This window comes from Dipodomys spectabilis, unplaced genomic scaffold, assembly GCF_019054845.1.
Source record: "Dipodomys spectabilis isolate Male_0828 unplaced genomic scaffold, ASM1905484v1 ptg000038l, whole genome shotgun sequence".
Lineage (NCBI taxonomy): Eukaryota > Metazoa > Chordata > Mammalia > Rodentia > Heteromyidae > Dipodomys > Dipodomys spectabilis.
Genome location: NW_024870715.1, coordinates 978,046 through 995,709, shown reverse-complemented (window position 1 = coordinate 995,709; position 17,664 = coordinate 978,046). Strand labels below are relative to the sequence as shown.

The following is a 17,664-nucleotide window of genomic DNA, read 5'->3' as shown; positions in this document are numbered from 1 at the left end:
CTCAAAACACATCTACAAGTCAAAGGATGTCTTCCACCATCAAGACCCATTGCCCACACCCAGATTTCTTACTTCACTTTCAGTTTTCTGTGGGACATTTGTAGGCCCCCAGGAAGAGCTAGTGCTTTTAGTAAAAGCAATTGTAGAAGCAACAGGAGATAGCCAGGGAGAGAATGGCTATCTGTAAGAACTTGCAAATACTCAGAGAAAATCTTAGTAAATGAGATGAATTAAAATACATCGAACACTTTCTATGTAGCAGGCATTGCTGTAATTGCTTTAAACATGATTTCAATCTACTCAGTAATTCTATGAAATTAGAGGTGCTTTATTATTTGCTGATTCCTCAGCAAAGGAAACTCAGACACAGAGATTTAGAAGTTTGCCTGAGTAGAGGCAGGGCTGGAACCCACGTCCATGTACTCCAGAATCTGCTCTTCTCTGTTAAATAGCACTTTTCCTCATCATCTTTTTTGCTTTTTCAGGCTGATTCTCTGAATATGGAGGCACATCTGTTCTTTAACAAAAGAATGAGGATGGAATGAAGGGAAAGAGAAATAGAGGGAAGCAAAAACAAGGCAAGAAGTAGAAGAACCACAGAGACGGGAAATTGCAGAACAGAACACTTAATACAGTAGTATAAAGACTTATGAAACAGAACACACATCTTTTTAGATAGGGAAAAGAGATTATTACGATTGACTGGTTTGTCTGTTGTTACTTTAAAGCTTCGAAGTAATAGGTAGATTAAGGATAGTAAGAAAATTGTTCCTTGGTAAAGGAAAAATAAACTAAATTCTATAATCCCAAACCCAACAGAATTGGGGGGAATATTTTGTCTAAAGCCAACTTGAAGTTCAGAGCTAGAAGCCCTTTGCAGTAGGTCTGCTCTCCATGACTGTTGAATATGCATGGAAGGCTTGGTGCCTCATATATACTTAGAAGAACAGGATATCCTGACATGAATAATATAGGAAGTACCAAGACCCCCAGGAGAGAGGCCTAACTACTTTTCCTGTTACTTAGATTAACAAGGGGGTTCAAAAACAAGTTCCAGGTTTGGACTCTGATCTCTTTTAAACAATGGGTGCTGGTGGCTCATACCTGTACTCTCAGCTATTTAGGAAACAGATCTGAGGATCAAGGTTTGAAGCCAGTCTGGGAAGGAAAGACCACAAGACATCTCTAATTAGCAGGGCAGGCAGGGGGGGGGGGGGGAGGAGAATGGAGAGACAGAGACAGAGAGACAGACAGAGACAGACAGAGACAGAGACAGAGAGAAAGGAGAAAAGCTGGGCCTAAAAAAGCCAGGTTGTGTTCCCTACCCTCTGCCTGATCCTGTGGTGTGACTTGTCCCTCTGCCTGCAGAATCTCAGGTATAGACAAACCTAGTGGCCTCCTGAGCTTCCCACCCTTCACCCACGCAACCCTTCTGGGAGCAATGAATTTGTGCTTTTGATGGTATTCTCTCCTTCTCCCTCAATCTGGCTTCATGAACCCAGGGCCTCATGCATGCCAAGCAACTGTTTTACCACCAGGCACACAGGATATGCATGTGTGTATGTATATATACACATATATGTATGTACACATATATATGTATGTATATATATACACATATATACACACATATATACACATTTGTATCCATAGATACACACATATAGATAGATAAATATAGTGTGTGCTGGTCCTAGGGCTGGAACTCAGGGCCCGCACACTGTCTCTGAGATTTTTTTGGCTCAAGATTAGTGCTCTAGAGAAAGAGGAACCCTATTACACTGCTGGTGGGAATGTACACTTATACAACCACTTTGGAAAGCAGTCTGGAGGGTACTTAGAAAGCTAAAGATTGACCTCCCTTACGACCCAGTCATACCACTTTCAGGCATCTACCCTGAACAACAGGAACCAATGTACAAGGACACGTGCACCTCATGTTTATTGCAGCACTGTTCACAATAGCTAGGATATGGAAACAACCCAGATGCCCCACCACAGATGAATGGGTCCAAAAATTGTGGTATCTATACACAATGGAATATTATGCAGCCATTAGAAATGACAAAATAATGGCATTTGCAGGGAAATGGATGGAGCTAGAAGAAATCATGTTGAGCGAGGTAAGCCAAGAGCGAAGAGACAAACGGTACATGGTCTCCCTGATAAGTGGATGCTAAATCTAAAATGTCAGGTGATACGACAAAACTAACAGGACTTAAGAAACAAAGAACTCCCACTCATCTGGTTGAACCACTACTAAATATCCCCATGCTGCTGATCACATGTATGGTGTATAACATGTGTACACCGTTATATGTTATAGACTGTGATAGACAATTTGCTCCAGGAAAGTTAGAATGAACTTGTGACTTTAAATGAGCATCATTATTACACAATACTGTGAAATTCCGGAAATTATGTAATCACTTAATCACAATAAAAAAAAAAAAAAAGAACCTGGGGAAGGTAGGGAGGGAGGGGATGGTAGGGGGAAAACAATGGAGGGGGTAACAATGTTCAAGAGGAAGTGTACTCATTACCTCACTCATGCAACTGTAACCCTCTGTATAGTAGCTTTACAATAAAAAAAAAAAAGATTAGTGCTCTAACACTTAAGCCATGGCTCCACTTGCAGCTTTTTGGTGGCTAATTGGAGATAAGAGGTAAGATGTTCTTGCCTAGGCTGGCTTCGAACTGCCATTTTCTTAATTACTTATCTCCAGTCAGTGTAGCCATGAGTCTAGTCTTTTTATCCTCTTTACAAAATAATACCTTAGATTTGCATTAGATTTGTACAGTGTAGGGAGTGCAAATGACCTTAGAAAATGACGGAAGAAAACAAACATACAAATGCTTTCACAGAACTAGGGCAGTGGAACTAGGTGCTGGTGGCTCACACCTGTAATCCTAGCTACTCAGGCAGCTGAGAGCTAAGGATCGAGGTTCAAAACCAACCCAGGCAGGAAAGTCCATGAGACTCTTTATCTCCAATTAACCACCAGAAAATGAAGTGGTGCTGTGGCTTAAGCGGTAGAGTGCTAGCCTTGAGCTGAAGAGCTCAGGGACAATACTCAGGCCTAGAGTTCAAGCCCCAGGGTGGGCAAAAAAGAAAAAGAAAAAACAAAAACAAAAACAGAACTATTTCAGAACTATTGAGTATCAAGTGTCACATATCAGTCTAACAAAAACAACTTTACCATTACAAAAAAATACAAGAGAATAGATGAGTGAATCCCCAAACTGTGTTACCTATACACAGTGTAATTTTACAGCCATTAAAAAGAATAATATTATGTCATTTGCAGAGAAATGGATGGATCTAGAACAAATCATGTTAAGTAAGGTAAGCCGAGCTTAGAGAGACAAACTGCATGTTTTCTCTCGTATGTGGAAGCCAGATCTAAAATACACTGGGACATGATAAAATATATAGGACTCTAGGCATTCACATACAATGAGATCAAAGGAGGGCATTTTTTTTCAAGTGTTAGAAATTTTATTGATGTTAACATTCCATGAGGTCGTATTTAAATCAAATTGCAAAAAAGTTTCAGGAATACTAGCATCTGGGTTAAGATGTCATCTTTCTGGTTGGGAAGGTGGCTCAGTGGCAAAGTGTGTGTCTTGCATGTATGAGTTCGATTCTTGAGCACCACATAAGCAGAAAAAGCCAGAAGTGGTGCTGTGGCTCAAGTGGTAGAATGCTAGCCTTAAGCTGAAGAGCTGAGGGACAGCACACAGGCCGACTTCATTCAGGCCCCTTGACTGAAAAAAAAAAAAAGTCATCTTTCTTCTTCAAGTGTTAAAAGTATATTAAAAGACATAAAAGACATAAAAGTCTCCAGAAAGTCATACCCACTGTCCATATGAGTTGGGTTAGAAACCTCTATCTTCAGTTTCATGAATTCCGTGTTAAAGAGTACTGCTTGGTTGTACATATCAAGTACTCCTGTATTAAATCCATTGTCCTCAGTTTCCCATAGTGAACTGCCATCTTGATGTTTCAGTGGTAGGGTCCATTTGAATCTTCAAGTGACTTGGATGGTAAATGTTACCACCAATGTCTTGTTGCTTAGTTTCTTATGCCATATGAGGAATCAAATTTTTGCTATGTAAAACAGATTTTTCCAAAGGGTTTCCTTTTATCCTCAAGGATAAAAAAAAAAGTCTTCAAAATGACACACACCTGGGATAAAAGTTGTATTTGTTCAGAACAACCAGCAATCAATTTAATTTAAATCTTGTAAGTTACCAGGCCCAGCCTGGCCCGCGCCGCCCTCCGCTAGCTGGTCCTCCAGTCCCCGGAATGGATGGGCCATGCACCCCGAGCCTGGATGCCAGGCACAGGTCTCACAGAGCCACCCTGGCTGCCATCCGCTGCTGCCACGGGGCTTCCTCAAAACAAGACATTCTTAAGAGAGGAACACAAAGGCACAATTTCCATGTGCATCTGAACATATGAACTAACATTTATCAAAATGAACTCCAGGAAATGGGCACTAAAGGTTTTTCTTTGTTGCTGTTTTTTAAAATTTCCTTTGTCTTGTTTGTTCATTTATCTGTCATTGGGAGGGTAAAGGAAGGAACAGAAATAGAGGGACAATGGGGGAGCAAATGCAGCGGTGGCACTCACTAGACACTATGATGATCATGGACTAAAGAATTTATGGGTAGGGATGGGAGGGGAAAAAATGGGAGAGATTGAGGGAAGGGGTGACACGGTCCAAAAAGAAACGTACTCTTTACTGGACCCATGTATCGGTAACCCCTCTGTACATCACCTTTACAACAACAGTTTTTTTTTATTGTGAAAATACTGTACAGAGGGGTTACAATTACATGGGCAAGATAATGAGTACATTTCTTATCAAGCATTGTTGCCTCCTCCTTTGTTTCCCCTTCCCATCCCTTCCCATCCTCCTTTCCCCCCAAGTTGTAAAGTTCGTTTTTGACATGACAACAACTTCTCATTGTTGCAACGGGTCCACCTGTATCCTTATTTAAACGACTTGTTTTTCCCCTTCCCCTCCACAATTATACCGACATCAAATACAGTAAAAGCAGGGGTTATACTGTGGGGGAGGGACATACAAAGCAACAAAGAAATAATCTTATAATTGCGTAAGAAACAAATGCATGAAAGAAAGAAAACATTTAAAATACATATCTACGGGTTCATTTTCCTAACATCACCTTATCTGACCTTTTCTGCTTGACTCATACATCTACTAGATATTGCAAATAAGGGTAATCATGGGACCTATGTTTCTTTGGGCTTGGCTTACTTCACTTAATATAACTTTTTCCAAGTCTTTCCATTTCCTAACAAATGGGGCAATGTCATTCTTTCTGATGGAGGCATAGAATTCCATTGTGTATATATACCACATTTTCTTGATCCATTCATCTACTGAGGGGCATCTGGGTCGGTTCCATATCTTAGCTATGGTAAATAATGCTGCAATAAACATAGTTGTGCTGGTAGCTTTAGTGTGGTCTTGTTTGGATAAATGCCCAAAAGTGGGATTGCTGGGTTGTAGGGGAGCTCTATGTGGATTCTTTTGAGGAACCTCCATACTACTTTCCAAAGTGGTTGAACAAGTTTACACTCCCACCAACAATGAGGTAAGGGTCCCTTCTGTCCACATCCCCTCCAGCATCTGTACAACAACAATTTTTAATAAAAGGAATAAAAAATAAAGCTCAGTGCCTGGATACAGCAGTCTCAGCCCATGGGCCCCAGTTGACCTCTGGGGAAAAAAAAAACAACCACCACCAAAACCAACCAACCAAACACAAGATAGTCCGTGACACACAGAAGCCTTTCTCATGAAGTTGAAACCTATAAACTTTCCAGGTTGCAGGAAGAAATATGGGCAGGGATTTGGGCATCTCCAGAGCTAGACATGGCCGTTACTCCCTGGGTGCTTAGATGACAGTCCTGGAGGTTAGCCTTGAAGTGTCTTACTCCAGCCCTGGGTTTGTGATTCTGATACACAGGGCTGCATCAGGTCCTTTTTTTTTTTTTTTTTTTTGCCAGTCCGGGGGATTGAACTCAGGGCCTGGGCACTGTCCCTGAGCTTCTTATTGCTCAAGGCTAGATTTGAGCCACAGCACCACTTCTGGCTTTTTCTGTTTATGTGGTACTGAGGAATCAAACCCAGGGCTTCAGGCATGCTGGGCAAGCACTCTACCACCAAGCCACATTCCCACTCCTGCATCAGGTTCTGATGGACTTCTTTGATATTGTCTGATTCTTTTTTTTTTTTTTTTTTGGGGGGGGGGTCCGGTTGTGAAGCTTGAACTCTGGGCCTGGGCACTGTCCCTCAGCTCTTCAGCTCAAGGATAGCACTCTACCACTTGAGTCACAGCGCTACTTCCAGCTTTTTTCTTTTTGCTTATGTGGTGCTGAGGAATTGAACCCAGGGCCTCATGCATGCAAGGCAAGCGCTCTACCACTGAGCCACCTTCCCAGCCCTAATATTGTCTGATTCTTGTGAGAAACTCCATCTCAGGTAGCATTTAGAGAAGGTAAAAGCTCTCTCTCTACCCTTACCCTACTTATACAGATGAGTTAAAAAATTTAAAGGGCAGGGGATAGGGTAGATGGCCCAATCTTGTCAATTATGAGAACCCTGGATGCCTGCTTGGGTGTACAAATCAAATGAACACATACCTTTTAAGTTCTTCAGTCCATTATGTAACAAGGAATATTCATCAACTGAAAGAATTTCAAGTCACATGCCTGGAACTTTTCTTATTTAGCCCATCTCCTTTGTTGACACTGTATAACCAGAAATATCTCCTAAGATATTTATGAGACTAGATCCTGGTTATGTGTAAACAGGAATTTTCATTTGAGTCATAATTAGTCTCTAGATAATTAACTCATGAACGGTGGCTAAAATTTTCCTTTGTTATTTGCCTTAGATTTTACCAAAGTTAAGCTGAAGGAAACGGAGAAGAGTTAATATGGTTGGAGGAAACATTACTATTTGATATGCTTCCTAAACCAGTTTAACTTGATTTTACTGTGTATTTGAACCAGTTTGACTTGAATTTTACTGTATTTTTTATTGGTTAAGTGAGAGAAAAGCCTTCTTATTTGCCGAGTTAGAAAGCAATTCTTTAATTTGTTGCTTGGTTCCTTAAATAGCTCATGTTTATCCAGCTTTTTTGACTTTCTCCATGAGCATTCAATCACTTCTTAATCATTATTTAGGGCTGCGCTTTGAAACCAGCTGCTGAAAGCCAAATTAAAAAAAAAAAAAGAGGGAAGAAAGAACTTGGGCCAAATTTATTCTCTTAACTGAGGTTGACTTAAACATCAAGCCAAAATGAAAGCAGGCACTCAGAAAATGAACAAGGTGATTCTGAAGTTTGCTTCTCAATTAAATAGAAGTCTGCAGCAAGCTACATCTCTTTCAGTCACCAGAGAGCCATCTGGCTGCCTTGGTAGTTTCTAGCTCTTAAGATCTTGAATTCAGCTCTCTTACCCTTTGATTCAAAGGTTCAAGGATACTTCTCTTGAATGTCATGACAATAGAACATTCAATTGTCAACATGCTGAGGAAGACACTTGCTCTGCTGACTTTTTAAAGAGGCCTTTATTAGGAAGCTAACTTTGTGTGATCTCATGCTGGAATAAATCTATATGAGAGGATGCTGAAAGCCTTTCTGACCAGCCAGCTTTGAATACAGTCTGAGCTGGGAAAGGAACTCTTCATTGGGATGACCGCCAAGAAGCCAGTCAGTTGTAGCTGTATCTTGAAAGGTCATTGGCTCACTTGCAAGAATGCTGGCAGCCTCAACATTTGCTACAAATTCCTCTCTTTAGTCAACTGTTTTTGAATTTCTTTTCCACTGGGATACCCAAGAATGTCTCCAGTCTGAGTTTAGTTTCATCTGATTTCTTCCCGGGAGATGTTAGGAATGAGGTCCTGTAACACCCCATGTGAGTCAGAGGTCAGGAGGCAGGATGGCTTCCAAGTTCTTGGCAAATGGCCATGGGCTCTCCCTCCCTGTGACTCAGTCCTGACTCTCCAGTGGCATACACAATATGTCTGGAGAAGCACCTGAGGCTTACCCCAAAGTATCAGAACCAGAAAGGTTCTCAGCCTGACAGGCCATTCAGTAGCTTACCCAGGACTGAGAAATTGTGTGTGGGCACTTTCAGTGCTAACATTAGTAGAAATCCTAGGCAAATGGAAATAAGTCCTCAGACTGTGCCTAGAGGAAACTAAAGCAAAGAAGGCTCACTTGCCCAAGCTAACAATTTGTCAGAGGCAGATCTAGGATCACAATCCAGATCTAATGGTGCTGGGGCTTAGTGCTCTATGTAAGAATTTTCTATTATCTCCATAGTGCTTTATATATAGTGTTTTGGATGCTTTTGAAATCAAAGGATACGTTTTTCACATGCTTCAATGGTAAAATTGAGTCTCTGCTTTAGAATTGGAACAAAATGACAAGAACAAAGGGCCAGAAAGCTCAGTAATAACAGAAGCAGTTAAACAAACAGAATGGCACAAAGATGTGAAACTGCAACAGAGAACACAAAGAAATATGGTATGGGATACAAACACCAAAGAGAAGGAAGCATTTTCCTGTCCTCAGAGGAAAAGCATGGCGAAAAGATTATAATTCTTCTGACAAGGAAGAAAAGGAACCATGGAGACACCCCTCTCCCACTTGGTAGGATAATGGAATGAGAAAATGGTATCTCCTGACATTCATGGTCCTGGCTTTCAAGAACATAGCATTATGCTTTGTCCTTCTAGGTGTGACATGTGCCCTGTTTTCTCCTCTGGATACTGAATATTTTGTAAGGTAGAACAAATTCTTCCAGGGGCTGGGAAGGTGGCTCAGTGGTAGAGCGCTTGCCTTGCAATGCATGAGGCCCTGGGTTCCATTCCTCAGCACCACATAAGCAAAAAGAAAAAAGCCGGAAGTGGCGCTGTGGCTCAAGTGGTGGAGCGCTAGCCTTGAGCTGAAGAGCTGAGGGACAGCGCCCAGGCCCAGAGATCAGGCCCACGACTGGACCCCCCAAAAAAAAAAAATTCTTCCATAGGAATTTGTCGTCTTTGTGCCGGTCCTGAGGTTGGCACTAAGGGACTGAGTGTTGTCCCTTGGCTTTTGTGCTCAAAGCCAGTACTGTACACTTAAGCCACAGCTCCACTTCGGGCTTTTTTTTGAGTTGTTAACTGGTCATGGGATTTTCCTGCCTGGGCTTGTTTTGGACTGTGATCCTCAGATCTCAGCCTCCGGAGTAGCCAGGCATGAGCCCCAAGCACCTAGTTAGTCTTTTATATAGAGGTCTTTATGATCCTTTAACTAAGGATTATATTGTGTTGTATTCTCTTCTCTGTAAGAGAGAGGCACAATATTTTTGAAGGAACAGGCAAAGCTAGTAATATGACTTGCTGAGGTTAAAACTGTAAACAAGAATTCTGGAACAAACTTGGTAGAGTGACCATTATAGTAACTCACGGGATAGAGGAAGTGGCACTTGGACAGGGAGTAGCATAAACAAAATGGAAATGACTAAGGTGTTTTGACACTCATTAAGATGGGTGTTCTCCAGAAATGGAAGTCAGGTACCTACTTTTCTATCCTGCCACACCTTTTCTTGTTGGTGACCAGAAACAGGTTACCTGTTCTTCTGACTAATCCCTAAAAATGCAGGTGAACAGAGGCTGTGTTGACCTACTTTGAAAATATCTGTCGTTAATCAGTAAGCTTACTGAAGGCAGTAGTTATGTACTCTTATAGTTGTTCTAAGCTACAGCCTAGACTGGGAGCTGACATCTGGATGGTACTTTTTTCCTTTTTTTTTGTCAGTCATGGGGCTTGAACTCAGCGCCCGGGTGCTGTGCCTGAGCTCTTTTTTTGCTCAAGGCCAGTGCTCTACCACTTTGGGTCACAGTCCCACTTCCAGTTTTGGGGTAGTTAATTGGAGTTGAGAGTCTCACAGATTTTCCTGCCTGGGCTGGCTTTGAACCATGATCCTCAGATTTCAATCTCTGGTGGAGGTAGGATTACAGGCATGAGCCACCAGCACCTGATTTGGATGGTGCTTAAAGAATGTGCTGTGGCCACCCATCAGAAGCAAGCGGGAAGTAGAAGTGTAGGGCACTTGCTCAGCTTGAATAAGCTCTCAGTCCCAGCACTACAAAACAAAAACAACAAACAGTACAACTGAACTGTATTATTACACAGTGCTGAAGGCTAAAAGTTCTAAATGAAGGTGTGGGCATCTTTTCTCTAAAGCCTGCCTTGCTTCTTCAGCTTTTGACAAATCTATGTGATCCAAGTTTTGTGCAGCCTCCCGAATACCTAGAATTACATGTATGAGCCACTAGCATGCCTCCCCATCTCCCTGCTTTCTTTTTAAATATCTAATAGTAGCATTGTGCCCCCCTCCCCTTTTCTTTAGAAAAAGTAGATCAAGACATTGCATCGGTTTTCCATAGTAATGACAACCTGGGAAAAACTAGCTAGAGGAAGGATTTATTTTGGCTCAAGGTTTCAGTCTATGGTCACTTGGCTCCACTGCTTTAAAGCCTATGACAAGGCGAAATACCATAGCAGGAGTATCATGGATGGGAAAGCAAAGCTGCTCATGTCATGGCACCCAGAAAGGAAGGTGCAAGACAGGAGGGACTCAGAGATAAGATATACCTGTTAAAGGCACATTCCTAGTGATCCACTTCCTTCATGTAGTCCCCCCTTCTAAAATAGTCTACTCAGCTATGGGCTATTAGCATCCTCACTCACCATCCAGTCACCTCTCAATAGCGCCACCACGTGGGGATCAAGCCTTCAACACAGGAGCCTTTAGGAGGCATTTCTTTTCCAAACTCCAATTGTATACCACTGATTGTATCACTCAAGTTGCTACTCAATATGTTTAATTTGTAAAGGGTTACCAAGTTAATTAACATGGCGGCCGAATTATAAGCTAGTAAATTACAATGAAATTAATGTAGTGAAGAGAACATCCTTCCCTTGATAGAGTGGGGACCTCAGCATTTATGCTCTTCAGTATGGATGTGAGAATCAGACTGACAGGTGGAAATCTCCATTCATACTTCTTTATCATCAGGTCATATTTAAACCAGTGTTATTAAACAAGATGATGCATTTAAGGTTGCATACTGTGTAGCTCGAAGTTTCTAATTTCATGACACTGGATGTAATATTTTTTCCTACACAGCACTTTAAGCCCAAACAACTCAGGATATTATGCCACTAAGTGATGACTAGAAATCTTAGTCCTTTTTGGTGGGGGTAGGGGTGGTCGGTTGCAGGGCTTGAACTCAGGGCCTGGGCACTGTCCCTGATCCTCTTTGTGCTGAAGGCTAGTGCGCTACCATTTGAACTATAGCTCTACTTCCGTTTTTTGAGTGTTTAATTGGAGATAAAAGTCTCACAGAGACTTTTCTGCCAGGGCTGAAAAGTCCAGGAGGCTGAGTAGCTAGGATTTCAGGTGTGAGCCACTGGCACCCAGCAAAATCTTAGTCTTAAGAACAAGGAAATGAAAGGGGCTGGGAAGGTGGCTCAGTGGTAGAGCGCTTGCCTTGCATGCATGAGGCCCTGGGTTCGATTCCTCAGCACCACATAAGTGAAAAGAAAAAAGCCGGAAGTGGCTCTGTGGCTCAAGTGGTAGAGCACTAGCCTTGAGCTGAAGAGCTGAGGGACAGTGCCCAGGCCCAGAATTCAGGCCCCACGACCGGACCCAAAAAAAAAAAAAAGAACAAGGAAATGAAACAATTATTATAAAAACTCTCACAAAACCATCCAAGAGTCAAAATTACAAACTATATTCAAAGAACAACTTAGTCAAGCATTTACCCTGGCAAAGGAATGCAGATCCATCTCATACCACCCCAACGCAACAGCTATTAAGCAGGACAAGTAACAGAAGACAATAGTCTTTTTTTTGTTGTTGTTGTGTGTGTGTGTGTGTGTGTGTGTGTGTGTGTGTGTGTGTGTGTCTCAAACTCTGGGCCTGGGTGCTGTACCTGAGCAATTCAGCTCAAGGCTAGTGCTCTATCACAGCGCCACTTCTGGTTTTCTGTGGTTAATTGGAGATAAGAATCTCACAGCTGTTCCTGCTTGGGCTGGCTTTGAACTGCAATCCTCAGATCTCAGCCTCCTGATTAGCTAGTATTACAGGCACGAGCCACAGGCGCCTGGCATCAACAGTCTCTTCTTGAGGAAGCAGTAAAAGAGGTAAATAAGATTATATTAAAATGCAGTGTTATGTTTATGTACTTAGGACTGTATTAAGGATGGAGAGAACACAAAGTAGAAAGCAGTTACATTCAGTGTAAGATGAGGGTAAGAAGTATTAAGTTGTTACCAAGGGGAAGTGACATTTAAGCCAGTTATAAAAGGAGCAGGTGCACACCAGATAGAATAAGGGAGAGAAAAGGTAGTCTAAGAAATATATTCAAGCTGGGTGCGGTGGCTCACGTCTGTAATCCTAGCTACTCAGGAGGCTGAGATCTGAGGATAGCAGTTCAAAACCAGCCTATGTAAGGAAGTCCATGAGACTCTTTATCTCCAATTAACCATCAGAAAACCGAAGTGGTGCTGTGGTTCAAGTGGTAGAGCACTTGCCTTGAGCTGAAGAGCTCAGGGACGGTGCCCATGCTGAGCTCAAGCCCCATGACCAACCCTCCCCCCCACCTCAAAAAAAAAAAAAGAAAGAAATATATGTAAATCTTAGAGATAATTAGGAAGACAGTCATTCTAAACCATTGCAAAGAATGTTCTAGAGAAAGGGTTCCTCTAAGAAAAAAAGGCCAAGTTACAAAGGTATCTTAACTCCAAAGAACTGACTTCGAGACTAACCAGCCATTTTTTTTTTCTGGATAATTTGAAATAGAATACAAGAAAAATAAAGAAAATTAGCTTTATTTATGTAGTTTAGAAAAATTGATTGTACTGTTAGAATTTGTCAAATGTTTCCAATCTGCATAATTTACAATAGTATTATATACAAACATAATACAATAGAATACATTACATTGCTTTTGCTTTAATCAAAGTGTCTTCTCAACTGAACATGCTGCCATCACTTCAAGTTTTGTCCATTTTTTGTGTGTGCTAGTCCTGGGGCTTGAACTCAGGGCCTGGGTGCTGTCCCTGAGCTTTTGTGCTCAAGGTTAGTGCTCTTATCACTTAAGCCACAGCTCAACTTCTGGTTTTTTGGTGGTTAATTAGAGAGAAGTTTCACAGTCTTTCTTGCCAGGCTGGCTTCAAACTCAGATCTCAGGTTCCTAAGTAGCTAGGATTATAGGCGTGAGCCAATGTGCCTGACTAAATTTTGTCATTTTTAACAGGGAAAAACTCTTATTTGACATAGTGTTTAATTCAGAGTATAATACTGAAATGAAAGTAGAGTTAAAGATATTGAAGAGCTAAAAATACCATTCAACTAGTATGACTTTTCCATTAGAAGTTTTATAGAGTAAAATGTTTTATGTTGAAAAAGTATTTGTATTCGTTGATGATCTAAATTTATTGTACTAAATTTGGCATCCTTATTAACCTATAGGTAAACAATTGCCACAACTGAAAATGAACAAAACTGTTAGAAACAGAGATAACAGAAAATCCCCTTGAAAAACATTGAACTAGAGATGTTCTCTTCTATTTAAAGTAAGTAAAACTTTCATTTTGTGAACACAATATATGGTAACTCAAAAGATGGTGAAAAGTTATGATGTAGACACCAAATCTTAAGTAGGGTTGAAATTAATTTGTACCACTACATATTGGGTATTTCTAGACCAGGTTTTCTCAATAGCTTCCCAATCAGTTATCTTGCTTAAGAAATCCAAGCAAGTTTAATGCTATTACTGAACAAGGCAGAGTTTTAAATTAGCAACAAGGATACAAAATAAGTGCAGGTAATTTATACTAGATTGAAATTTATATCTCTCACAGAGTAAAGTATACTGTGTGTATACATGAGTTGTTAGAAGAAATCTATTTCACTTTTAAAGCAGTGGATGGCTTGGTAAATTTTGTTTCTGGTACTCTCTTGAAATTCCTGGCAAGTATCCTGACAGTTCTATGGTCTTATTAAATGGAAAAAAAAAGCTTACAAAAAATAGTGTTTGCTATCAGCTTGTAAAGTCACAGCTCTTAAAGTTAAAATAATCAAGTAGCCCTTCAAGTGCACTTGAATCAATAATTTCATATTTGTCCTCAAAGAAAAAGAAACGATTAAATATTAATATAAGGTGATTACTAAAAAAAAAATCAGAGGAAATTGGTTTTTAATTGGATGCTGGAATTCTTTCCAGGGTTTACAGTATGTTTAGAAGATGGTAACTTGACTTTGACACTCTCATGATTACCCTTTATGGCAGCCTCAAGGCGGGCTTTCAGGGATGGAGTAGAAGTCATTACATTTTTAAAAACTGATGAATACTGAGGCCCAATCTGCATAAGATTTTGCAAAGCGAAGTCATGTAAATTTCTCATTGCTGAAGTTGCGGATCCGAGAGCATTCTCATCCAAAAGGAAGGAGATGAGGATGGGCAGAAGACAGGCCACCAGCTGAGAGCCTAGTAAGTAAATAAAGGTAAATTCAGGGAAATAAATATTCAACTTGACTTGTATATGTTTTTCCCTTAAAAAGCAATTTTCATCTTTTCTCTTAAATTAATACTAGTGTGGGATTAACAGGACACCTACTTTACTTTTTCAGATGGAATTTTGCTGCATTACCCAGGCTGGCCTCAAACTCTGCTTCTCCCTCCAGAGTGTTTGAAACTTTAGCACACACTACTGTGACCATCAATACCTATCTTTCAAATAACATTCAAAGCCTGTTTGTGGAAAAATTCTGAGAGATTATGGATTTAATGCAGATACTTACGATATTGTTCTTCAGCAACAGTAACCAATGTTTCCAGGACCTTTATGCCTTCTTGAAAGATCTGAAGCTCAGTAGTGTCTTCAGGTTTTCTCTTGTCTATTTCCTGAAGTTTTTCCACGACAGAAGATGCTAAAGAATAAATGTATGGGTAGGAAACAGTTGGATTTGGATACTGAAAAATGGAATGTAGGAGCTGATATGTCTTGATTTGTACCTAGCAGGAAGGAGAAAAGAATAAACTATAAATTAAAAGAAAGTTCTTAAATAAAAGACAGACAAATAATTGTCCCTTAAGACTCTGAAGTTAAAGTAGCAAAGATATTAAACTGATTTCTAATTTATATCTAATTTTGGAAATCCAAGTATGAATTAGAAAATAGGTATTTACAAACAGATAACCTAGAAACTGCTTTAGCTAAAAAGCATGGTCTCTTTATTTGGGCCCACAAACAAACTAAAAGCAGGACAAAAGCTTATCATCCTTATTTATACTTTCTATCTGTCCAGGGAGGATATGACTGACAGCTAATATCTTTATGAGAATTCAGCTCTACGTACTACTCCCCAAGAAGAGATCAATAGTCTTAAAGGATAAATCATTGCCCACATGAAAACAATTAGCTATAATGTTGAGGTTGCATCCTGGATCTGGAGCAATCATCTCATGGGACCCAGACTGCTCCCCTAAGTGATGACAGCGATAATATCTTCTCTGGAATTCCTCTCAGTACCAGAAGATAAAGATCAACCAGGCTACGCTATGGTACTGTTTACCTATAACTAACTCTTACCCACTGTCCCAATTCTTTCTCTATTTAAACCTAAAACTATTGTCTGTACCTTGAAGATGGCTGAAGTACTTATTTTTCTCTTTCCTTTGGCATGTCTGTGCTACATAACTAGCCTTTCTCTGCTGTTTACCATTACCAATCTCTTTATTTGGCATGTCAGGATAAGTGTCTGAACCTAACATGTGGAATGCTGAGAACTGGTCTTGTGGCCTAAAACTCCTTTCTGATATATCAGTTTGCAGTAGGATAGGGGCATGTGGGTATAATGGGGAAAGAGAATAACTACTGAGTGGATATTTTTTCTTCATTTCTCTACCTCCCAATTTCTCTATTATGGCCCATTGTATAATATTCAAAAACAGAAAAACAACAAAAGCACTCAAAAATGAAACAGACAAACTTGTAAAGGAACCATATATGAACCACACTAAGTAACATATACCAAAGTTATCACTAGGAAACCAGTATATAAAACCAGTTGCTGCCTGTAGGCAGCAAACAACAAATGGAACAGAAAAATAAAAGATGACTAGAGTCATACATCATCTTTTATTGGGTTAATTGTGATGGTATTTGGATCATTATTACTTTTTTTTTGACAGTAAATTTGCCTCCTGTATGTTGCAAGTAGATACATCGGTGAGGATGGGCTATAAACTCCAGTTGCAACATATAAAAGAAAAGGAAATTAATCTAGCAAATGAACTTGTATGCACTGCTTTTAGAAGGGTTCCATGTTTTACGATCGTATTATAGAAGGCATGTTCTTTCCTTTCTTTCCCTTCAGTGAATTGTGTTTGGCCTTTTCACTCACAGCTGGTACTCTTATCACTTGAGCTATGGCATTTTGGTGGTTAAATGGAGATGGATTTTAATGTATTTTTCTGGAACCAGGATTCTCCAGGTCTCAGCTTCCTGAGTAACTATGATGACAGGTGTGAGCCAGCAGTGCCTAGTCTCCTTTCTTTTCTTTTTACGGAATCTAATCTACAATGAGCCTCCCCCCCCCCCCCCCCCCCCAGGGGATTGAACTCAGGGCCTGGCACCATCCCTGAGCTTTATTTTACTCAAGGCTAGCACTCTACCACTTGAGCTACAGCTCTACTTCTGGCCTTTTCTGTTTATGTTGTACTAAGGAATGGAACCCAGGGCTTTATGTACGTTAGGCAAGCACTCTACCACTAAGCCACATTCTCAGCCTACAATGAATCTTATAAAAGTACCTTGTTCTAGATTCATATCAATGAAATTTTTTTAACTTTTTTTTTTTCTTTTTTTTTGAACTCAGGGCCTGGGCACTGTTTCTGAGCTTTTGTGCTCTAGGCTTTCACTTTACCGCATGAGCCACAGCACTTCTTCCAGCTTTATGGTGGTTAATTTGAGTTAATGGACTTTCCTGTCCAGCCTGGCTTTGAACCTTGATCCTCAAATCTCAGTCTCCTGAGCAGCTAGGATTACAGGTGTGAACTACCTGTGCTTGGCTCAATGAAACTGTTATCAATAAAAATATTAGTTACATTAACTTTAAGACACCTGCTTTAAAATTAGTTTTTTTTTTTGGTTGGTGTGGGGCTTGAACTCTGGGCCTGGGCACTGTCCCTCAGCTCTTCAGCTCAAGGTTAGCGCTCAACCAGTTGAGCCACAGTGCCACTTCCAGTTTTCTGAGTGGTTTATTGAAGATAAGAGTCTCACAGCCTTTCCTGGTTGGGCTGGCTTTGAACCATGATCCTCAGATCTCAGCCTCCTGAGTAGCTAGGATTAGAGGCGTGAGCCACTGGCACCTGGCTAAAATTAGGTTTTAAAAATATTTTCTTTTTCCTACTACCCTCTACTCTTAAGGCAGAAAAATAATTCCATTACCACTTAGCTTTGTCATGCTAAGAATAGGTGCTCACCAATCTAAAAATAAAAAACTCTGTAGTGGGATATTTCCCATGGAAGCCAACAAAATCAAAACAAAAGTTTTGTAAAATC

At 40.5% G+C, this 17,664-nt stretch overlaps 1 protein-coding gene across 3 annotated transcripts in view; it reads right to left on the bottom strand.

The window, feature by feature from the left end:
• Positions 1–13,275: 13,275 nt before the first annotated feature.
• The window catches only part of Heatr5a (HEAT repeat containing 5A), a 119,247-nt gene continuing 114,858 nt past the window's right edge, over positions 13,276–17,664 (bottom strand). For all 3 annotated transcript variants that reach the window (XM_042677394.1, XM_042677396.1, XM_042677395.1), the window contains exons 35-36: positions 14,900–15,113; positions 13,276–14,585 (exon numbers count right to left, since the gene is read on the bottom strand). In XM_042677394.1, coding sequence (XP_042533328.1) covers positions 14,278–14,585; positions 14,900–15,113 — 522 coding nt within the window. In that variant the 3' untranslated portion in view covers positions 13,276–14,277. The remainder of the gene's footprint in view (positions 14,586–14,899; positions 15,114–17,664) is intronic.